General features: G+C 40.8%; 1 protein-coding gene across 27 annotated transcripts in view; it reads left to right on the top strand.

Annotated features, from left to right (window-relative positions):
* Positions 1 to 24,338, top strand: part of ST3GAL6 (ST3 beta-galactoside alpha-2,3-sialyltransferase 6) — a 45,798-nt gene that overhangs the window by 3,450 nt on the left and 18,010 nt on the right. For 9 of the 27 annotated variants that reach the window (XR_005258664.1, XR_005258665.1, XR_005258666.1 and 6 more), the window contains exons 2-6: positions 15,991 to 16,090; positions 16,856 to 16,936; positions 18,169 to 18,246; positions 20,291 to 20,394; positions 22,118 to 22,181. Coding sequence is in view for 19 of the 27 variants with exons in the window: in XM_038151429.1 (XP_038007357.1) it covers positions 15,991 to 16,090; positions 16,856 to 16,936; positions 18,169 to 18,246; positions 20,291 to 20,394; positions 22,118 to 22,181 (427 nt within the window). In the remaining 8 variants the exon portion in view is untranslated. Of the gene's footprint in view, positions 1 to 811; positions 943 to 1,064; positions 1,135 to 1,157; positions 4,332 to 15,990; positions 16,091 to 16,855; positions 16,937 to 17,039; positions 17,096 to 17,791; positions 17,879 to 18,168; positions 18,247 to 20,290; positions 20,395 to 22,117; positions 22,182 to 24,338 lie in introns of those variants that run through there. The other 18 variants (XM_038151488.1, XM_038151537.1, XM_038151466.1 and 15 more) reach the window with 10 other exon arrangements.

The raw sequence follows: 24,338 nt of genomic DNA, 5'->3' as shown, positions 1-24,338 counted from the left end.
TTACAGAGAACTTTCCCTACAGATGTTTGCACTGTTTCAACTAAATCAGTTTAAGTGTGCCCTGTGTTTTGAGGAGTTTAGTTTTTCAAGCTGATGACATGTAATTTGTCATTCATTTGAATAATTTATTCATCAATTTCTCTAGCTTTATAGATAAGCTGTACTATAGTAGTACTAAGTAACTAATTTATGGGGTAACTGAATGTACAGAATTTTTCCTTTCTCAGAGTGTCCATTTTCTACTATCAATTTTCTCAAAATACCACAAGCTGTGTAGCAGAATAAACCATCCCCTAAACTTCCCCTTTAATCCAGTTCCTTCTACTTTTGCAGTGTTATATATAGTTGCTTGTATACTTCCAGGTTTCTAGGGAAATGAAAATAATAATGAACATACTATTTGCTGTGTGAATTTCCTAAAGCTTAAATTTTTCTTTTATCCTCCTTTCAGAAGAGCCTAAAACCTCAGCTTTTCTTGATTTGATGTATATTGAAGTCTAGAGGAAAACAAGATGTGCATGCTGTTGTTTTCTTTATAAGTCACTTACTACAGCTCTCACTTTGCAGTTTAGTGTATTAATCACTGATACCAGTTGTGGTATTTGTACAGAGAGGTTGAAAAGTGATGGGCAGTATTAGCTAGCATGGGCTGTGAAGCAAAAGCAGGGAATGTGCGGGTCGCACGTAGTGTTACTATCTTCTGAAAAACGGGTTGAAAAAATGCAGGTACAGAATGTAGTAAAATACTCTGCAGCAGTACTTCTTGCTGTGTTCTGTACCTATAATTCTGAAATACCATGTCCTTTTAAAGTTTATTTTGCTCAGGTGGATTGGCTCTTCGGCGTTCCATGCTTGGTTGTTCTTTGGTCTTGACGGCAAAAATGAAGCCTTGGTATCCTGTGAGGAAGACCCTTTACAGCACTGTCACAGAGTAAGCAAATTGTGCGTGTCCCTGGATAATAACCTAAACTTGTGTGGAACTGTTCAGTTATCTCTGCTCCCAGCCCTAAGAGCAGCAGTAAAACTGGAGTATGGTGTGCCAAGGCTTTTTTTTTACATTCTAGTGTAAATGGAGAGCCAGGAAGAGCAAGGTAAAAAAAAATTGAATACCCTCCACTTGCTGTGACTTTAAAGGTAAGGCTGGAAAACCTACAGAGCCAGTTGATCTTCCCTTCTGTTAGGAGGGCCAGAATGGAGTAATCTAAGAACTGGTTTTAAGAGCAGGCAGGAGTGAAATGATGGTCTCTCTTAATCTCTGGAACTCTTAGTACCTCTTGATTTACAGTGTAAATTTTCATTTCCTGAGCTGCAGTATTGCTTTCCTTTGGGCCACTAGCCAGTAGGAAGCTTTATGTGTGGCTAGCAGTCTTAGATTTCCACAGACTCTTCAACAAACTTTTAAAAGGATGGTTTTAGCCCTTGTTGTGAGTGCAGGTCAGAAACACTAAAATAGGGATCTACTGCAGAGCTTAGAAGAGTTCTTTGTTGGACTGGATCTGCAGACTGACCTTTGCATTGCAGAGGTATCCAGACACTGCTTGTTTTCCCTGATTTGTGGAGTCCTGAGGCCAGTAGTGAAATGAGAATGGTGTGAGGGGCATGAGCTTACCCTGGGCCTTAGCAGAGGTGAGCAGAGGAAATGTGATGGCCATTTAATAGTCAATATGGAATGTGTGTGTGTATAAAATACAAATTGCATCACATGTGGGAGGAGGGGAGAAGTCCTTTTTTCAGAGTAAGAAAGAAATTGAAGTTGTGGTTTTGCCATAATCTTTTTTTTTTTTTTTTTTTCTCATGTAATTGTAAGTTAACATAACTCCCTCCTGGGCAGGTAATTTTTGAAGGTGGGTTGTGCTGACAGTTTTTTGCCTTCAGGATGATGTATGGGGGGAATTTACCTGTTTCAGAACAGTGGCATCCAAGCACAATGCAAGGGAAGATCCTGTGGGTTTTTCTCACTGTGTTGAAGAGACAAGAATATGTTTGCTGGCAAGGAGCTGTTGGTGAACGAAACCTTGTTCATAATTTGCCAGTTAAGACAGGTATTTCCTGGTTCTTTGAAGTTAACAGAACCTGCCAACCTCATATCATCCACCAGTGTCACATCTGAGCGCCCTGGAAACATTTCTATCTCTGCAGTACTTCAGGTAGTCTGAAGTTGATATGTGGGAGTTGAGACCAGGAGAGGGTGGTGTAGATGCGAGATAGGCTGTAAGGTTTGTTTGAACGCATTTGCACAAGATTAAATGGAGACATAATATTAAATCCACTAGGTGAAGCATGGGAACAAGTTAGGATTTGTCCTGATTGCTGAATGTGCACAAGGCTTGCTGGCTTGTGGTAGCTAGTCTTGATTGTTCTCATTGTGTAGACAAGTTACTGCCTTCTCATTTTGTATCTGGAAAAAGCCTGGTTTTTTTGTGGGTGGTTTTTTTTTGGTGGGTTTTTTTTGTGGTTTTTTTGGTGGGTTTTTTTTTAAGTTATTATCTTATTTTCCCTTGCAGGAAACTGTTAAAACTATGGCTAGCTTTGCCGTTTTTAATAAGTCAGGGTGATACTTGTCTCAGCTTAGAAGCTGGAGGGCTCTATAAGCCCCCTTCACTGCCTTCCAGTTTTACAGCCACCCATGGCAGTTTTAATTTTCCATTCTCAGAAAGTTGAGATGTGGGGGTATGGGTGCGCAATGGGAATGAAACACAAAATGGCCATGAAATACTGCCTCTAAGTAAGCATTTCCTGCTGTCACTGCTGGAGACAGAACTGGGCTGGATGGACACTGGTCTGACATAGCAGAGTGTTTCTTGTGCTTTCATTGCTCACCTCGTGCTGTGGAGCACAGGCCAGGTGTGTAAACCAGGTTTTGTGTAGCCAGGTGATTAAAATGCTGGTTAGTGTACATACCATTAGTACAGTTGCTCAAGAGGGACTGCCTTTTCTTGCAGTACATGTTAAGGAAATACTGTTAATTCATTTTCATTTGAACAATTTGAATGGAATAGTTATTTTCATTCTTGTGTGCTAACTGCACACTATAATTTATTTTCAACTTGGGACATTGGTTCTTAGATGGCTTAGCCTCCAGCTAAGGTAGATTTTATATTAAAGTTTTCTAAGCTAAATAGAAAATGTTGTTCAGAGCTTTGCAGAAAGAAATGTAAAGTGAAATGAAATATCTCATTCTTCAGTTTTCACAGAGAGCATTACTTATAATGAATACTGGTTAGTGGTGAGGTAACTTTTTGAAGCTGGGTGACGGAAGTTGGCTAACACTACCTGTTAAGTGGTTGAAAGGGGTATCTAAGTTGTTGAACTTCATACAGCTCTTTTAGGAAATTTGGACACTTACATGTTTGTGCAAGGCATTTCAAAATTAGAGAACTGTTTTTTTCCTCAGTGGCTAGATGCTCTTGTGATACCTGTACCACACAATTGTGTGACAAGATAAAATGAAACCATATTTTTGATGTCTTTATGTTGTATGTACTTTCTGAAATTTAATGAGAAATTAATTTATAGAGGCTTTTTATTCTACCCAGGCTGATGTTTATTTTTGCAAAACTTGAGGAGGTCTCAAATACATTAAGTTCGTGATGTCTCGCATTTGACTGATATCAGCTAAAGGGGTTCAAAAGTTCTTTAGGGAAGGAAAGAGGAGGGCATGCATGCGCACAAACAGGGTATAGTTGCATAAATCTTATTTCATGCTGAGAACACATGCAGTAGAACAGAACAAAAAGCCTTTTACTGTATGGCATTTCATGCTCTAATGGAGTTCTGTGTCATCTATGGCATGGATAACAATCTGATAGGACATGGTGATGCTGGAGGCTGAGCCGCATTTGGCGCGGTCAGGGTAGCAAGAAAAGATGTCAGTAGGCAGCACAGCAGGTGCAGTGTATATTGCTCTGGAGGACTTCAGGTTTTATGCTGAAGGAAATATTAGTCTTTGTGTTTTATCACTGGTGCAGCATGGGCCAGTTTGGTTATGGGGGAGCAGATCTGTGCCACAAAATCCATTGCCCTGCTATGATCTCACAGGGGGGTGAGCCCTTTCTTATCGGACTCTTGATCTCGTCATCAGAGAAGACACTCCCATGCAGCCCTGAGCATATCCAGTGCTCAGAGAAGATCAGGTAGGGGAGGATAGTTAATCTGTTTAAAGATACTGTGGTCCTGAAGAAACTCCTCTTTATTTTGCTGTAGCATTTAAGGGCTGGTGAACAGAACTGAACAGCAAAACCAGACACTCTTTTCTCACCTACAACAAACCAGACTTGGATTGTAAAGGAGCAAAACAAACTGGCAGAAGGAGCTGTGATATGCAGAAGAAGGTACTGTGTGAAGCCACTGCTGTAGCAGAGACCAGGCTGAGTGTCTTCAGCCTGCTCTAACTTTCCTGCCTGGCTGCCCTTGTAACTCCTTACTCTCATCTGGGCTTCTAGGAATTTTAACAGCCCCTGACAGGGAGGTTGCGTGGGTGGGGTGACAAGCACCTTTGACTCCCCTAAGTTTTAGGCATGACTGTCCTTTCCAATTAATTAAAAAAAAAAGGGGTAAAAGGAAGCAGTACGTCAGTGTTGGGGAGGAAGGGGGTTGTGTTTAACCTTCAGTGAGGATTGAGGTCTGAAAGTCTTGTAAATGGATGTCTCTGTGTAGCTCTGAGAAAAGCGTATAAGCTTTCCCAGCATGCTGTAGTGACTAATGTAGGCAGCTTTCCTCCCAGACAGATGGCAGTTGAAGATTACCTTTAGATATAATTAGCTTTTCTCTTGCATAGGTAAGAAATCTGAAGTGCATAATTCAGGGCTACGAGCTGCAGTGTAAGATGGACACCCACTAAAAGTTTGCGCTGCAGTACAGATTGCTGAAGTATCACTTTATTGCTCTGAATACACAGAAGTACATAAATGAACATGAGCAAACTTTTTTCAAGGAGCTGAATTCTGTTACAGCAACTAACAGTTGCCCCGTGAAAAAATCCAGTTCTGGGTTTACTCTGTTTACCCTGGTCATTTGTTCTTTGTTATGAATTTGATTTCAGTTTTGTTTAACGAAACAGGAGGAATGATACTCTAAATGCTGAACTCGGATACACCTTTATATGTTTTCCACTTGGGAAGCTCTCTACCTTACAAACTATTTATCTTTTACATTTTTATGCATGTGGACTCTCTGGTAACCTTTTCCATTCAGAGAAGATGCTAGGACTTTACACAGTGTTAAATGTTGTACAGGCCTACATTTTTCTGTAATGCTGTATATGTTGTACCTCTTAGTCCTCAGGATATGTACTGTTTGAATATTCTATGTGGTAGTTTTTCCTGTCACATTTAAGAAACAAAACAAAGCACTAAAAGCCTTTAGGGGATCAGATACAGGCTCTGATGCAAACTGCATGATCTTGTTTTGTGAGTTCTAAAATATTTTGTCCACAGAGCATTCTCATGATTATGAAGTGGCTCATTAGAACTTTTCTTATGGGTGGTTTTGTTGTCATTGTAAATAATGTATTTGAGCTTCACTGCTAAGAAAACAAAGCTGTGTATAAAGAAGGCTTGTGAAAATAGTCTTAATGTTTACAATATTCAAGTTTTTCCAGTGTAGCACTGTCAGTTTTAGCTTAGATTTCTGAGGGTAGTTAGCACTGAAGTTTTGTGTTCTGATTTTCATCCAAATGCAAAGTCAGTGCATTCACTGAGAGCACTGGGAAATGTAAGGCTTTAACATTATCAGAGAAGCTGCTCAAACTGCTAATGTACTGCAGATTTCTCTTGAGCTGTCAGGATCCCTGCTGTGAGAAACTTCCAGGATTTTGTAGTAGTGTGGGGTAAGTGCTACCACTTGTCTCCATTTTCCTCCCTTCCTGAATTAATTTAGCTTTACACTTTTCACTTACTTGTTTTGCTGCATTCCTGAGAATCCCAGAGCTCTCTTCTGCACAGATGCCTTGCAGCAGATTGACTTGCAGAATTTGCTACTGGGGCAAATTACATCACAAACAGCTGGGGATTTAGGGGATTTTTTTGGTGGTTGGTTTGGGGCTTTTTTGGGGGTGGTGGTTATAGGGTTTTTTTATTTTATTTTTATTTGGCAGTTGAGGCAAGACAGGGAGCAACACAGCAAAAAAATGAAGAAATGTATTGTGTTTGGGGCTCTGACTACAGACATGTTTGGCATATTATTTAAATGAAAATTTAACTGTTCAGTTTTGTATGCTGGCCAGGTGCATGTTCACACCTATTTTTTGAGCTTCTTAATCCATACATACCCGCTTAATGTAACTGGTTCCTTTTTTAAAGTGTGGGGAAATATGGACAATAAAAATTACAGTAAAAAGCTGTGCTATCTAATGATGGCAGTCCTAGTGCATTTGAAATTTATTACGACTGGGGTTTACAAGTGTTACTGTGAAAACTAGTCATACAAAAAACACCTGTTTCTGTTTAGGGACAGATTCTGACACCAATATGCATCAGAATTGATACTGTTATAGTGAAGTAAGAAAATAGTCTGAACAATTTGGGATTTACTGGCAGTGTAGATGGGGGGCATTTAATTCTTCACGTGCTGGCAGTGAAGCTAGTAAATTAGCCCTCTGTTGTCCATTGGGAAAAAAAGGCAACAAAAACCCCACCATGTTTTTCCGTGCCCTTGAGAGCCCTAATTTTGCTTGTGAGTGGGCTTTGGTGTTGTGATTCTTAGTGTGTTTTGTTTCCTTGGATTTTCTGAGGGGGATTTATTTTAACCTGGTGTTGAGATTTGTTCTTTGTTTCCCCCGACTGGTAGATTTAGTTTTATAATTCCAGCCATTTTAGTGAGAGCTGAGGTTAAATCACTAGCTCCAAATCAGCCAGGATGTTTTAGATATCCTAGGCATTGTTCAAAGACAAAGTGTGGCTTGTTTTAAGGTGAACTTAATGCTGTAGTGAATGTGCGCATAAAATAAATACAGATCAAATTTTCTGGTTGGACCTTTATTTGTTTAGATTGATCATAGTTCCTGGAGGAAAAAATGATGTGCTGGATAGGGTTTGTAACTGAACTGTTTTGAAACCTGACTGATTTGCCTTTCCCCAGCTATTTCTCTTACTTTTTTCCATTTTTTTCTCTCTGGGAAACCTAAGAAGGATTGCTGGTTTGACCTCAATCCTCTGACTCTGCAAGTGCTTGTGGACAAAGCAGTGGTGTGCATGAGTAACTGATTTAGTACTGGGTTGCATATCTTTCTATTAATAATTTTCTTTTTTTTTTCAAGCATTGTGTAGTCTTTCTGTGGTCTTGGCTTTTTTAAAAGGAGGTGAAGAAGCAATACAACTCAATCATGATGCTCTTGCAGGAAGAGCTCTTGCATGTTCCTTGCAGGAAGAGCAGCTCAAGTTGACTGAAACCTTTCAATTGTGTAAGTCAAAGTGAGAAAAAAATGAGAAAAAAATGACCTGAACTCTGACCAGCAGAACATGTTTCATGGCTTGTTTATATTTCAGTCCCTTCTGGTAAAAGAGCTGAAAGAAAAGAGGAAACAGACTGAGAAGGAGCAGTGTTGTCACCACAGCTTGCAGAAGACCTGGATTTATAGTACTCTGTTTCTTTGTTCTTTATTATACAGACACCTATGATGTGTAAAATATAATTAGCAACCTAGCTTAGGTTGGCTAAAGCATTGAGAGTTAATCTGGGAGAATGTAAGAGGGCTAGGAAAAAAAATCTGTCAGCTAAGTTATTACTGACTTTGTGCGTGGGTTGAATATTTTTTTTTAAGATATCGTTAGAGCCGGATTTTTTTAATGTTTGGTTAAAGCTTTGGGAGTTGAGGAAGCAGAGCTATTTGTGCTCAGCTCATACTTGTGTTTGACTTTGTGTGCACAGGTTAGCTTCTGACCAAACCCCAAATAACTGTTTGTGTACTGCATCTCTGTGGCATCTCTGTGGCTGCTGACCGTGACAGAAATTGCTCATCTATATTCCAAGTCCATGGGAGGAAGAAGGAGAGAAAAGAAGTGAAGTGTGCTGATGGGAGGGCTGTAGAGGGCTGTAGAGGGTCAGGACAGGGAAAGCATATGGAAATGTCTCTTCCCAACTTATGTGTACCTTTGCATAGATTGTCTGCTTCTTGTCCTCCTTCATCTCAAGGCACAAAGATTGTCTGCTTCTTGTCCTCCTTCATCTCAAGGCACAAAGACAGGCAAGAAGATGAGGTTGTGGACTTGATCTGACTCTTGATTGTAATTATAGGCAAGGTTTCTGGAAATCTGTGATACTGACAATGTACCAGTTAGATGAGAATCCAGTAGTTATTTATTATTCTCTTTCACCTCAAAGCCACAAGTTGGATTTGGATCTAGCGAGGGCTGACTTTTAAGCTTGAGTTAGCAGTGTTTAACTGTGTGTCCATTATTGGACTAAATCCTAAGCCATCTTGGAACATTAAAGAGTATTGTTTTCTATCTTGAAGGGAAAAATAATTAAAAATATCATTTACTAGATGAAAAATATCAGTTCAGTTGTCTCTTTTTTGTGCTTGCAGTTTTAGTTGTGTGTGTCCACCATGCCATGGAGCATGCTGTCACCTTGAGCTGGTGCTAGGGATCCACACTGTACTGTAATAATCAGCCAAAATACTAGCTCAGATCTCAAGGGTGGCATAGCAACCCTGTGATAGCCCGAAGCTGGAGGTGATATATTCTGCCTCTCAGCAGGGCTAAAGAACTCATCCTGAATACTGTTCCTATTCAAGGGCCATTTCTGTGGAACCCAATGCCTGTGGTCCCTTGTAGTTTGCTCACCAGGATTTTCTGGTAGGATGCACTGGCTGATGCTTTGTGCTTCTGTTTCTCATCTGTGGAGCTGGTATTTTCATGTCAGTTAGAAGCGATGTGAAATTTTGCATCGGTAGGCCCAAAAGTGATATCTCTGTGAAACAGTGCACATAATTGATTGTGGTGCCTCAGAGAACAGGATCACAACATTTTCTTGTGCAGCCAAATTAGGACCTGTTTTAGTAAGCTTTAAAAAGCTTGTAACTTGACCTAGGCTTGTACACATGCTTTTTTGCTCTCCAAGAAACAATCTGATGAATGCATGCAGCCTCTAATTTCTTTCTGATTCTGCCCCCACTGTGGGGTATGTGTAAGAGCTCCTAGGTCCTCAGGCAGAATGAGGGAGGAAGAGGGAAAAAGCAGTTAACCACTGAACAGATGACACCTTATCTCATGCAGTAAGAACAAGGGAGCCTGCGCATGGTGGTAAGACTGTAAGTCAGGACATGTGGGCCTTTGCAGCTTTTGCCAAACCATCTGTATTGATGACGTGTCATCTTTGAAGGCTACAAACTTGTGTTTTGCTGATCTTGTTTGATCTGCTGAGCTGAGAATATGTGGAGCTGGAGATAAAGTTTGGAGAGCTATAGGTGCTGGCATCTGTTCTGCCCAAAACACAGAGATGAACTGTGCTTGTTCCTGCAGCCTTTGGGAAGACACCTAACTTTCCTCTTCCACCAGATGTGCTGTCTAGGTAAATTAGTATTAGAGGGGGTGAAAGTACAATAGATTTAACTGGACTTGAAATCTTTATCAGATCCTTTAGCTGAAGGATATGTTTGTGTGGTAAGAGTTTCTGAGATTATAAATATGTCTGCACAGCTACACCAGAGAAGTGATGCAGGGATCTTGTAGACTCTAGACAAAAGCAAACTGAAATAGCAATCATCAGTGAAAAATACTAAGTTGCTTTTTCATTTTGCTTGGCCCAGCTGGCAATTACGCTCTGAAGAACACAATACCAGTGTCTGTTATTGAAAGACAAAAATGGAATAAAAGATTCCTGAATTGTCCACAAAGTAATAAATGTATTGCTGTCTCTTGTGGTACAGAATATGTTTCACCATTAGCAGGATGATGAAGGGGGGGAGATAAGCACTTAGGCCCTAAAACCAATCTATTGCAGCCTGTCCTGAAATGCTGTACAAGGTCAAAGATGGGCACAGCTCTAGTTTGTGTCTCCACAGTAAAATAATGTCAACAGAGGCTACATTTCTGGCTGTGGAAGCTGGTAAAGAGCAAAGATCGACTAAACCTTTTAAACATCTCCTCTACTGTAATGTAATATCTACTGGACATTATTGCTTGCTGTTGGGTTCTTGGAGAAAAGGTTATCTTGCTATTTGTTGTCAGGCTTGCTGCAATATTTGGACAGAGAAGAAATGATAGGGGAAACACTGGAAACTTTCCTTAACAGAGAGAAGTTGTGTTTGGAGAAAGACTGTCTTTTTTTTTTTAATTTTTTTTTTCCTCAGATACCTGCATACTGTGGAAGTAAGATGGGTAGCTTGGTGTTTTCTTGGAGAGGGAAGAAGGCGTCAGTTGTCATAGAGAGCATTACTTATCCCCATGTTGTTGGAAGAGATTAGGGCAGAAAGTGTTTTATTTTTCAGTGCAGGAGTAACTTTGGCAGCAGTTACTTGTATGTGTTGTGTGATGCTGGCAACCCTTAGTGACATTTTCACACAGTAAAACCTTAGGTTTTTTTAGCATCATGGTTTGTACAGGTTTTCGGGAACAGGAATAGCTGCTTTGATTTGGTGTGGGGCACTACAGATTAACAAGAACCTTTTCCAATTCTGATGCTGCTAAATGTACAACTTCAAAATACTACTTCAAAACTAAGTCTGCGTTGTTGGATCTGCGTTGTTGGAGAGTTAGAAAACTAGTTTTAATTCTGAGCCACTTTACTAGGATAACCCAATACCTCTTGCTTGAACAATATTTCTGAGGATTTTTGTTTCTTAAACTGAAATTAAAAAGAACATTAGAAATTATGAGAATTTCAGGTGCATGGGAGTGAGGGAAAGCACTAGACTGACTCAACCACTTCAGTACCTTTTGGACTGTGGCAGTGCTGTTGTGTAGTCTCTGCAGTATTCCCTTCCTGAAGAGGGGGAAAAATTAATGAACAATGCATTTAGGCACATACTTAGAGGGAGAACTGAAAGAGTGAATAGTGTGAATAGATGAATAGGGTTTAGATTTGGCAGAATACATCTGTGCCATAATGTGCTTGCATTTTACAGCTTGAGAAAGATGATGATGTGAGATCTCCTTCCTCGATTATCTTTTTGCTGCATGGTTGTTTCACCAGGCATGTGTTACATCCTGACCAAAAGGAAACAGTGCTGCTGGTCACAAACTCAAACCCACAAAATACTTACTACATCTTAAAAATTCTCATGTTTCTTTTTAAACCTTTATTAGGTTTTTATGTGCTTTTTGTGCTGTCCCTTTAAATTTCAAGGTCTGCTCAAAGCATATTTTCAAGCTCACTTCCTCCCCCACAGCTACAAGGGCTAGGAATCTGAGGTCCCAGTGACCTGAAATTTTCAGACTGCCACTTAATGGCACCAGCAAAGAACGTACATTGTCTTGTGACAGTTTATGGAGCTAAGATTGTTTTAAGCTGCCTAGTATTTAGTTTAGTAGTAGCCACTTTATAGTTAAATACTTAATATCTCAACTTCAGTAGTAGTCAGAGGTACTTTACAAAATAAGTAGGACAAATGGGAAAACTTCCTGAGTTGTGCTATTAACACTAGTAATTTTTAAGGAAGAAAGGAATGCTTATGAGCATTATGAAAGAAAGGTGATGGTAGTGTGGTCATTTGACTGCCTTGTCCAACAGCTGTAGATTCCTGCAGAGTTCATTCTGTGGCATCACTGCATCGACTGCAAGTGTAAGTTGGAAGATAAACAGAGGGTGTGAGATGGTGGCTCATAGCAGATGCCACACTGTACTAGAATAAAGACTAATTGCCTCTGACAAGGATTGGGGTTCCCTGCTTCCATCAAGGGAAGAAACTGTTAGCCTCTGGTCTTATATAGTTTAAAGATCATATACCCAAATGACTTTTCCTGGTGGATTGATGGGAGCTTGGGGGAATCTGTCTGTCAATAGGAGATGCAGGCTGATCTCTGAGTTTGTCTTAATACCATAGCAGAGTCAGTCTTGTCTAATTCTGTAATTGTAACTCTGTCCTCTGGGGGAGGTGGGAGGTTGACCCACAGAAGTTAGCTTAGATTACTATTAAAAAAAATGCCCGTGCATTTTTTGCAGCACTTTCATATCCCATTGGTTGCTTTTAGAAAATTGACCGGCTGACACCATGATCATCAGGCATGGTCACGCTGGGTTCCTTGTTCCTTTCATTGTGTAGATCACTGTAGGGTTTTAAGAAAGAGGAGAAAATTAAATAGTTGAATTCCAGCATTGTCTTCTTTATTTTGCTTAACTCTGAATGACATTGTCCTAAGGGAGGGAACCAAGGCCTCTCTCACTTGGATTGATGTGCTTAAATCAATCTGCTGGCTCTTGTATTGAAGTGAATGAAGTAGAATGGAACTGCTGTTTTCCATCTGAACTGTGTCTTCTCAATTCCCTATTTTCTTGCATCTCTGACTCTGGGAATTTTTTAGTGCAATATTTGCATTGTAGTAGTTTGTTTCCCTTTGATTAACTTTCTACAACACTCAGCTGTTTTAAAATAGGAAGGAAGAGCTGGAAGATGCTGTCATCATTAAAAATACTCCCAAAATAATTTCTTCTGTAAACAAGGCAATGGTTCTGTTTACTAAACCAGATTAAGAAGAACAGTCTTCTTAGTGAAGACTTTCTTGGCTCCAGAACTTTTTCTCAAATGTGGAATGGGATGGTGAGAAGAAACTTATATAATTAAAGACTATTTGATGTGTCTAAGGGCTCTGTTAGGTACAGTCTTAATGATTGGTTGTTTGGAGCTGGGGTGGACCCGTTATCGCATCTGTGCCAGGCTGAGTGTCTTAACATAAAGCACAGGAAGTTGTTACAGATCCCTTATGATGCCATTTGAAGAATGGTGCTGACTTCTGTTCTTGTGTTTTAATGATTTTTATCCAGGCTGTATGAATATCTTTGTAAATACTTGGCAAGTCAAACAATTTCTTTTCTCCTCTGTGAAAAATACAGTTACAAATAATATTTTTGGGTTTTGGTAGAGCCTTTATGGGTTGCTTTTCCTTGTCTTTTCTCTGTTCTGTAGCTTGGTCTGACTCTTCAGCAAGGTTCTTTCTTACACTGAAGTCAACAAAATCAGCAATTTAATCAGTTGCTAGTTTAGCATCTTTATCTAAACAGCTGGTTTGTTATGTTCTGTTTAGCTGAAGTTTGCATTGATTGAATTAGGGAGTAAGGCTAAACACTTGAGGGGGATGTTTCGGCAAACCTTTTCAAAGCAGGAGGGGGTAAAAATACTAATAGTGAAAGGAAAAAAGCTACTAGAGAGTGCAGTGGTTTTTTTCAAGTAAATAATAGCATCACTTAGGTTGGAAAAGATCAGGGAGTGCAACCATTAGCCCTGCACTGCCAGATCCAGCACTCAAACATGTCCTCAAGTGTCACACCTAGACATCTTTTATATACCTTCAGAAATGGTGACTCAGCCACTTCCTTGGGCAGACTGTTCAGTGCTTGACAACCCCTTCAGAATTTTTTTTTTCCCTGATGCCTAATTTAAATGTCCGCTGCTGCAACTTGAGGCTATTTTTCCTTGTCCTGTCACTTGCTGCCTGGGAGAAGAGACTGACTCCCACCTTACTACAAATTCATTTCAGGTGGTGTAGAGAGTGACAAGGTCCCCACTGAGCTGCTGCTTCTCCAGACACTTCACCAGCTTTGTCCTTCTCTGGACTTGCTCTGGCACCTCAGTGTTTGTCTTGTAGTCAGAGGCCCAAAACTGAACAGAGGGTTCAAGGTGCGGCCTCACGAGTCCTGAAAACAGAAAAGGGTGTGATCTCTTCCCTTATCTCACTGGCCACACTTGCTGATCCAGGCCAGGATGTCATTGGCCTTCTTGGCCATGTGGGCACACACTGGCTCATGTTCAGCCAATGCTGATCAGCACTCCCAGGTTCTTTTCTGCCAGACAGCTTTCCAGCCACTCTTCCCCCAGCCTGTAGTGCTGCTTGAGGTTGTTGTGACCCAGACAGAGGAGTTCACCTTGGGCTTGTTGAACCTCCTCCAGTTGGCCTTGGCACATTGATCCAGCCTGTCCAGATTGTTCTGCAGAGCCTTCCTGTTCTCCAGCAGATGAACACTCCCACTCAGCTAGGTGTTACCTGCAAAGTGACAATCAGTCAATCCCCTTGTCCAGACCATATCTTTTCTTTAAAAATATTAAACAGGACTGAGCCCTGGGAACCCCACTACTGACTGGCTGCTAGTTGGATGTAACTCTGTTCCCCACCTGTGTTTGGGCTCAGCCAGCCAGCTTTTTCCGCAGTGGAGGGCACACCTGTCCAAACCATGAGCAGCCAGTTTGTCCAGGAGAATGCTGTGTGAAATGCTGTCTAAGGCCTTACGAAGGATTCGGTACCCCGCATACACAGCCTTTCCCTCATCTTCTGTGCAGGGCACCCTGTCATACAAGGAGATCAGGTTGGTCAAGCCAGACCTGCCTTTCATAAACCCATGCTGCTGGGCCTGATCCGTCACTTGTCCTGTATGTGTCTTGTTATGGCACTCGAGATTATAAGCCAGTTGCTGTTAATGACACATGACTGAACCCGATAGGTGAGTTTTCCTCTATTTTTTGAGTTTTAGGGAAAAACTCCTACTGAATTACTGCAAAAACTTAGAGATGGCTCTAGAAGTGGAGTGTGACTGTCCAGACAAATTTGCAGCAATCCTTCAAGTAAACTCAAGGGAATTGGAGCTAAAAAGTGGCAGTGCTACTTCCCAAAGAGAGTTGGAAGATTGGAATTGCAACAGCTGTAGCCTGTGAAGTATTTCCTCCAGAATAGAGCAGGATAGCCTGTAGGCTGTACTTAAGGTTTATAAATTCTACCTGGTTCAATGCATGGCTTTTTTACTTGTAGGTACTGTTATAAAACCACATCTCTAACTCCACAACTAAATTCTGGTGCAAGATATGACTGGAGAAGAATAAGGAAGTAGCGGCTTGTTGCACTCAAGTAAAGTAATCATGACACTGTTAGAGGAGAGGTGGAATAGTAGGAGGCTGTACCTATCAAGTAAATTTCCATGGTAACTTGTGGCTGGAATGGCTGTTTTGGACTTTCACAAGATTAAGCAACAGTTCATTCATAGCTACTGAAAAGGCTGCTCACTGTTTAAGATGTGAGCAATACAGGACTTGGTTTTCCAATTGAGTCTCTCTTGCCACATCTGTGTTTGTGATATTTCTCTGTTTTTCTTTTACTAGACTGTGCAATGAGGTGAAAACTCTATTTGAAAAATTGACCCTTTCTTTGATATTTCTCCATAATTTCACAAGTTCAACAGATGGAATCCTAACTTTTCTTCCCCACTTTGTAATGTGTGAAAATAACATTTTTCTGTTGCTTGAGCAAAGAAGTTTGGCTTGTGTCAGTAGCTGAAGACTGTGCAGGCATAAGCAGATAGTTTCAGTGCAGCTTTAAATGTCAAAACGGTACTTTAGGTAAACATTCAGTGATCCTAAAAAAGGCAGTAGAAATTTCTGGCACTCATACCCTGTTCTGTTTCATCAGCATCAGCCTATCTGCCTCCTGCACTGTGCCAATGCTTGTTTTACCTTGTAATTATGGAAACTGATAGCATGTGGCGCAAGAAACAGGAGAAGCACAGGCACCTATACACCTGTGCACAGGCACAGCCAGCTGGTTTCTTTGGGCTGCCAGTGGACAGAAGAGATTTACTCTCACATGGCCTCAGAGAGAACCTAGAGTGAACCCATGCTTCTATGCAGAGAGCACACACATGGTAGGTGCAAAGCAGCATTCAGCTTCTGGCACTGGGTCTTTGTGTGAGAAACTAAAGTGGAGGGATCACCTTTCAGACTTCTGGTGGTAGAGAACGTCTGTAATAACAATAACTTCTCTTTTGTAGGTTTCCAGATGATTTAGAGAAAGTTCATGCATTAATTCATCTTGTGTTTCAGTTTCTTGTTTTGTGTTTTTTACGTTTCAGGTTTATTAGTCATGAAACGAATTCTTCTGGTTTTTATCCTGGCTGCTGCTGTTATGTATGGTATCCTGCATGGAAATCTGTGGAGAAATAACTTCTACTGGTATGGCCATGCTTTGTTCCTTTAGCGTGCAGACACCTCATGGCTGTATGAGAGATGTGTCTGTGAGTTCTTGTGTTGCTCCATAAGTGTTGCTAGTTATCATCATAAGTGATTACTACTCTGTGTGTGTGTGTTTTGTGGTTGAGATCTTTTGGTACTCTGAGGAAATCGATATGATTGTTTTGTCCTGTCACCTCTTCTCCTGTGTCACTTTCAAACCTAGTAATTAATTTGAGCCTGGTTGTACGGAGAGGTCGGGACCTCTGTGGTAGGGAGCCCCTCTGAGGTTCATGAAAATAGGTGTTTAGGTGAGGAGTTACATGAAGTGCAGAAATAAGGTGTTGACGTCTCCCTCCACCCCATATGGGTTTAGTGCTAGTTTGTTCCATTAAATGTCTGGTAAGTGATGTGGGAGAGGCCTTTTCCAACAGGGGAATAACTGCAGGGGCATGTTTTGAAAAGCTGAGATTTGCTGAGGCCCAGCAGCAGCCCTTGAGGGCAGTGAGGCTTCACTGTCTCGAGGCTCACAGGTGGCTTGGGACCTAAAATTTGGGGGACTTACTTGAAGAAGTTGAGTTTCCATTGGTCTTTGCACTGCTGTGACCAGGACTGACCAGACTGTTACGAAGATAAGTGATAAATTTTAAAAGTAGTCGTTAATGTGCTCCCTTTATCTTGTTTACGGTGTACGATTGATACAAATAGCTTTCTGTTGTGGTTTTATTTACAGCAAACCACAGTGTTGTGACATTTCCCTTTTTGCAGGATTAGCTTTTATGGACAGGCTTCCTCTGTGAGAGCTTCTCCTTCCTATGTGACTAGTGGAGTTACAATCAGTTACAATCAGTAAGTTCAGCAGTTAAGTATTTTTGTGGTGGAGTTGTTGTTTTCTTTTGGTTTTGGATAGGTGGGAGGGATTGAGGCTAAAATCTGTAGCCTTTTTCTATAGGCTCCCTGCTCAATTCTACAGTTGGCGTCCAGTGGCTGTTGCTGTTATAAACAGTGGTAAGGTGTTTGTCAAAAAGGAATTTGTCCATGTTGTTTCCATGTTTGTTTAATATTTGTGGCCGCTTTCACTAACTGTCTCTAATTGTTGGAAGGACATTGGCTTGCAATTTTCAAATCTGAATTATACCTGAACAAAGTTAGCGCAGCTTGGAGGGCAACTTCAGGGCTTAAAACTTCGTAAACCAGAAGTGTGTTTCAGTTGTTGTGTTCAAGTTTGTGTATAGGCAACTCTTGTGCTTGTGACTTATTGCAGTTAGATTTGTGGGACTAATGAGCACCTATGCTAAAACTTGAAAGCAGACCTCTCTTCCCTGAAGCTGGCAAAATGCCATCTATGAGGCTGATGCTGGAAAGCAGCAAGGTGGCCAGCTGATGGATTTCACAGGGTGCTTTCTCAGCGTCAGTATTCACGTAAGAACTTGAGGTTACCAAAATCAGTTAACCTTAATGGTCTCTTTGGCTCGTGGTTCTGATATGGTGGTTTCATCCTTCTGTCCTTAATGCAATCCAGTGGCACATGTTGCTCTGACCTTTACCTTCCCTTCTGGGCTTCATATTTGTGATTAATTACGCTAAATCTCCAAGTCAGGAATGTGCTTAGAAGTATGAGTCTTAACCTTATTATGGGTGGAATGACTTATCCCCAAAGAATATAATTTTCCTTAAAGTACCCTATTTCCTTCTCCAAACAAGACTTTGTCTCCTCCCTGAGGAGTGATAGGGATGCTATCTGGAATGGCTGCAGGGGTGATTGAGCCCAGGAGTCCTGCTTCTCTGGAGGTAGGCCTCAGTTCTCACTTCTGATTATGCCTGCTTTGATACTTGCTGAGTGAGGGAGGTCACAGCTCCCGTTGGAGCAGCAGTGTGAGATAAAAGCCTTTACTAGTAAAAGTAATTGTGCTGCAATGAGAGTTTCATCTCTATCACACAGAGGGAGGGAGTAATGAAATCTTGGTGTGATCTTAACTCAGTAGTCAGCTTTTACTAATTTGATTTGTCCAACTTCCCTTACCTTGTTTCTGCTACCCATTCCTGGTCTTGCTATTTATTTGGAATTTTTTTTTTTGCAGGCTACCACCTACGGCTGTAGAGAGGAGGAATGCATTGGACACTTGTCTCCTGAAACCAGCATTTGAATCTTTACTGGGGTGAGTCTTCCATGAGAATTGAGATGGGGAAGGAATGCCTGTGCTGATTGAGGTAGAACTGTGCCCTGAGAAAGTTTGGAAAGATTAGACCAAAAACTGGTTGAAGGAGTCTTAAACCTCTGCGCAAAGACACTGTGGCCTTTTTTCCCCCCAGAGCTTTTTTTATATAAGAAAATGTTGCTATAATTTTTGGTTCTGTTGTGGGTTTAAAGCACATAGATGCCTGTAAACTTTGTGCCACCCAAAGCAGACTTGCAGCCTTTGAGTTTTAGTTAGCTCCGTGTCTGGTGAGGTGATCCTAATTCCGTTGCCCGTGGATTGTGCCCAGACTGTCCAGGTGTTGGGTGCAGCAGGGTAGCTCTAGTGTTCAGCAGAGGGGCAGGAATGGGGTACACAGCAAGAGGAAGGTACGTGCATAGCTGGGACAGTTTCACACATTTCTGTAAGTTCTTTATACAGACAGTTTGCATGGGCTGAAGATCTGTTCTGTGCACTTTGGTAATAGCCTGGGGAGGTTGAAAGGATTTCTGACCTCGCAGAATTATTTATTGGAAAGGAACCAGAGCTAGAAAAGCTAGAATTGAGGATCTTTTCTCAGTAGATAAATTATTTATTATGTCTAAGCTTAGCAGCTGTTTCTGAGCAGCAAAGCAGGTTACTAAATGTAATATGGGTATTTAGTGCATCATATCTCAAAGCTAGCTGGTCTTGCTTAGTTAAGCTGTGGCCCATTTCTTGGTGTGTGAGCTGTAGTGTTCTGTTTTGGGTTTTTTTTTTTCTTTTTTTACTGTCAGTATCTTCTGAATACATAGAGCTTAAAGAATGAGGTAGTTGATTTGGGAAACTGAAAGAGAAGGTTTTCTTAACAGCTATTAATGTTCTTAGTGGACAAACAAGCCATGTGCTGACTCGGGCTTTTTATGATTAAGACTAGGTTTTCTGATGACAGTAGACTTCTGTGTTAACATTTTAATCTAATACCTAATATGGAGGATCATTACAGAGTCAACCAGTACACTGAGTGCATGCTTAGTTAATTCAAAGGTGAAGCCAAGGGCATGATAGCATGTGACATGTTTGTGTCTACTGTTCACTCATTGGGGTGGACTTGGCACTAAGGCAGTAGGAGTGCCTTCCCTGCTGTGAGAGACCCTTTTCTCTGGTTCCTGTCTTTCAACAAAAGAAGTGACCCATTCTTTTTGGCGTGACACTTACAAAGTATAATGCCATCATGTTGTAGTTTGCAGGAAGAATGTGCTTTTGAGGCAAACCTCCTTGTGATCCCCACACACCGTGCTTCTCATCCCAGGCTGGCCCTGGTGTAAATGCACTGGGATCCTTTCAGACATCTGCTTAAGCCAGAAGATGCACTGCAGGAGTGCAGCCCATGTGGTGCAGCTGCTAAGGGCTGGGACCCTTCTAGAGTTAGTCCAGAATATAAAATTCCCAAGATGCATGTAATGTGGACATGAGAACTCCATACTTCTTTCTTGCTTGGATACACCCCTGTTGCCCCAAACAACTTCCTAATGTCAACTCAGTCATATAGTGTCACTTGTTTGGAATAGGAGTGCAGCTCAAATTAGGAGATGGTATTTTCAATTTAAAACACTTTGCTTCAAACCCTGTTCTTATTTATTCAATTGCCGTGTACAGTAATAACTCTTAATTTTCCTTTCTACCTCTATTATTTTCAAACCTGAAGTTATTCACTGTCTTCTTGGGTTATGTATTCTCTTAAATACATGGTCTCGTGGTGTAAGCTTTCAGTCACACAATTTTAATGAGTCTATATAAATTGTACAAATAGCCAAGTCTTTTTATCTCACTTTTAGCCTATATTTTCTGTTACAGGATCTTGTGCTTTTTCATCATCTGCTTTCCCTGTGTTCATGGATTTTTTTTCTTTTAAAAATGAGTGATAATATGATGAAAATTGTAATAGTAGTATAAAGAGAGCTTTTCACAAAGCACTTGCATGAATTACTGGCTTATGCAGGTACATCATGCGATTTTGAAACTTCTTCCTTTTTTCCTTCATCAGTGTTGACAAAATATACCCATTCCTGTGCGCTAATGATTTTATCAGAGTGGCAGAGTTCCAAGGGAGCAATAAGTTTGAACTACCTTATGGAATAAAGAGAGCAGGTTTGTATTTCCCATGTACCTTATTTTTAATCAGAAATATCTAAATGGTTTGTAAAGCCACCTGAATCTGTGGCCATGATCTTTCCTGTGCACTGATGTCAATCCTTTCAGAGAGTCTAGCAGTGTCTTAATGGTTTCGTTCAGTCCCTCTGACCTGACACCTTCCTGTTTTTAACAAGTAAAACACTGTGTTGGGGTTGCCTCTCTTAGCAGAGAAGCTCCAAAAAGGTGTGAGTGAGGAAGAGTGGATCTTACTCAGCTTCCTTCTGTTTGTATGTGGGCTGGAGTGCTAAAGATACTCAGCTATGCTTTGCTGGGTTAAATGCTGAGTCGGTGTGATGGTGTTCAATCAGCACACCTAAACTGGTTGGAACCCTGAGTCCTACTGAGGCAGAAGTCCTCGGGTTTAGGCAGTTACATCAGTGAAATTTTCATTTTTCTCTCCTGGTTTTGACTGGAATAGAGTTAATTTTCTTCTTAGTAGGTGGTACAGTGCTGTGTTTGGGATTCAGCATGGGAATAATGTTGACAGCACACAAACGTTTTAATTGTTGCTAAGTAGTGCTTACTCTGAGTCAAGGACGTCTCAGTTTCCCATGCTCTGCCAGTGAGCAGGTGCACAAGAAGCCAAGGGGAGGATTGCCAGGTCAATTGACCCCAGCTGGAAAATGGCTATTCTGTCATATAACATGTCAATACTTAAACAGGAGGGGCTGGTTGCTGCCTGGGAACTGGCATCAGTCAGTAGGTGGTGAGCAATTGTATTCTGCATCACTTGTTTTTCTTGGGTTTTTCCCTTTCTCTTTCCTTTTCCATGCAGATGTTAGCTTTTTCTGATTCTCTTACCTGTCAAGTGGTGCAGACTCAGTTGCTGTGTGGCACTTAATTGCCATCTGGGGCTAAACCGTGACACTGAGCTGGCTGCTCCTGCCATGGAAAGGGCCACAGGGGGGAATTGATGACACTGCCTGGCTGCTGGACCTGTGGAAAGGTTTGCTAGCACGTTCCCACTGCCCATGTCAGGCCAGAGTAAATAGGGCTGACACCCTAAGAGCGTTAGCCACCCTTTTGGAAAGGGTTGTAAAGTCTCATATTTCAGAGTTTCTAACACTAACAGTGCACCTTCCTAATCTGGACTTAAGAGTTTTAATGTGCCCTCCATCAGTGGTTACAGGGAGGGTGCATTTTCCTGCACTTCTGGGGTTACAGTGAGGAAAACTACATTTGAGAATGAGTTGATTTCTCCTCTGAGGCAAATAAAGTGTCCAGCAGGAGCCTGCCCACCAGGGGTGGGCTGGGAAGGTGTCTCTGTCTAGCTTTGCCACATTGATTGATGTCTTCTCCAAAAATATGTAATGCTGTTACTGTCCCTGGCTGTATGAACACTCATGAGTCAGCTGAAGGTGGGTAGAAGAAAAACCAAAGTGAGTTAGGATGTGGATCTTAGAAATTCTTCCAATTCTTATATACTGTAACTATGATTTTTTTTAATACAGATCTCATGCTATTTTGTATTTTGAGGCAGAAAAAACTCAGAGTGGAGCTGTGATAAACCTCAACTTCTTTAGCATCATTGGTTGATCTGTTCCAAGTGTTCTGACTTTGATTTTTTTAGGCACAGTGCACTACTGTGTTTAAAAACATGGTGGTCAGGGTGGCAGGCTTATTTTTGTATTGCAAATACTGAGTGTTTTCATTAATCTTGTTTATGTTTGCTTTTTAGAGCAATTTTTTCGTTTAGCCCTTTCAAGACTGCAGAACTGTGACTTTTCCAGTGAAGAAGACAGGTGAGATGGTTTATTTGCTACTCTTTCTGTTAGTTGCATTTTTAATATTTAGTACTTGCCTGAAAAGGAATGGCTGTGGGGTTATCCTGAAATTGCTCAGATTAGTCAAGACATGTAGTTAGAGCAGACTTACAGGGTCCAAGCAGTGTGTAGCTGATTCCAAGGTTTCAGTAGGCTTGGTTTTACACTTCAGTAGTACCAGCGTGCAAGAAAAAATACTCTGTGAGAGAGCTTTAACTTAAAAAGTTCCTTTTATAAGTGTTTTAGAAATTCACCAGCTGAATGCAGTTCCATCTTCTTGTAGTATCTTTTCATACTTAGATTGAATGTGACCTTCTTTTGCAAATTTAGTGTAAGATGGAGAATAAGCAGGTTTGAGATAAGCAGGTGCAAACCAATGTCTTCTTCTAAGCAGAACAAATCTTGGGCATATCCCTGTGCCTCTTATCTGCTGGCTGCTGTGCACCGTTGTTCCTACATACGCTCAGTTTCCTTTTCCTTGTGGATGAGGGAGACCTAGGAAGACAGCAAAGGCTATCTGTACTTTTGGAAGTAACAAGGGTGTGGCACAGAAGGGAGCATGCCTTCAATAACTTGCTTCCTGTGGATTAGATAGATTAAATTAGATTAAATCTTTAATTAGATGAAATCTCTTGTTGGAAGCCACGTCTGCCAGGTTTTGTTTTGTTTTGTTTTGGAGGGCCTTTGTGTTTGTGTGTCTTGTTTTTTGCTTGGCTTTTGTTGGGATTTTTTGCAGGCAGGGTTGGCAAATAGACTAAAGTCCTGTGTTTACGAAGTGATGCAAATGACTCCTTAGATTTGCAGTCTATCAGATGGGCCGACAGCCTGCCAGATGTGATGTTAATATTCACATTTCTTAATAGAGTTGAATGAAAATAATGCTGAGCTTGGCTGTACTTTTGGTTTTTTAATTACAGAGATCATAAAAGATTGCTGCTTGAAGCCAAATGTTAGGATCACAGTTCAATTAAACTTGAGTGGAATATGTTCAAACCTAAGAATTTGTTTTAATACAGAGTTGTTTGGTTTTTTTTTCCCTACTGTACTCCTACCTTTCTCTGTGTTTAGTCTGTTTCTAGGATGTTCAAGTTTACTCTTAAGAAAAGGAAGGAAAAAAGTAAAGCTGTGTATTTTCTATCAGGAGTGTAATAACTGGGTAAATTTATACAGAATTGGCTGACAGAAGCTGCTCTTTTGTCTGGAGTTTGAAGGAGAGTGCCAAATGTTACATTAGAAATTCCCTGAAACCGTAAGTTCAGGATCTTAATTGTTTGTGCTGTAACGCAGAGATGCTTGTACCTTTTAAGTGGAAATGCTTGTCCTGTAGATGAAAAATGAGGAAATTGGTATTCATCCTTTAAATGTAGATCTTCTGAGATGTAGATACGGTTATTAGTTCTGGGAAGTATGCTTCAGTTTATTGAAAGTAACATACTTCAGTGGTACTGAAGCAAAATGAGACCTATTACTATTTAATTGGCAGTAATATAAACAAGTCAAGCAGGCAATGACTTCATACAATATATTCTTTCTAGATCCATCAGGTTTTGTGTACAGCACTCTTAGGGCATAAATCACTGTAGTCAGGAAGAGTTTTTATACATATATTTCACTGAGATATAGAGTAGCTTTTAAAAGTGAAACTCTTTAGGTATTACTCCTAAGAATGTCCTCCTGTAATACAGAATTATTAGGCAGCTCTGTAATACTGTTGTCCAATTTAGCCTTCTTGGCAGAACACGAACCAGATTTCCTTATAAATGTTTTTGAGGCGGACAAATATTAGTCTAGATAAGTATGACATCTGTGGTGCTTATATAGCTGTATTTGTGTACAGCTTAGGTAAATCTGTACACAGTGAGCTACAGAGATTTTTTTTTAATTTCCAAACTAAGATCAAATTCTCACTTTGTAAAGGTGTGGCTCTCCCGAAGAGTTTGGAAATTATTAGTATCACTGACTTCAGTTCTATTGTGACTTCAGTTCCTTGCTGGGTGCTCTAAGGTTTCTGAGCTCTATAGTTCTTACGAATGCGTTTACACAGTCCTGAGTCAACAAAATGTGACCTCTGCATCCTCTTTTCATCAAATAACCTCAAAGTAAATAATTTGCATTCCTCAAGTGACTGTGGGGGTG

The sequence above is a fragment of the Motacilla alba genome, chromosome 1, assembly GCF_015832195.1.
Source record: "Motacilla alba alba isolate MOTALB_02 chromosome 1, Motacilla_alba_V1.0_pri, whole genome shotgun sequence".
Lineage (NCBI taxonomy): Eukaryota > Metazoa > Chordata > Aves > Passeriformes > Motacillidae > Motacilla > Motacilla alba.
The sequence above is the reverse complement of the archived record's forward strand: the minus strand, read 5'-3'. Positions and strand labels throughout refer to the sequence as shown.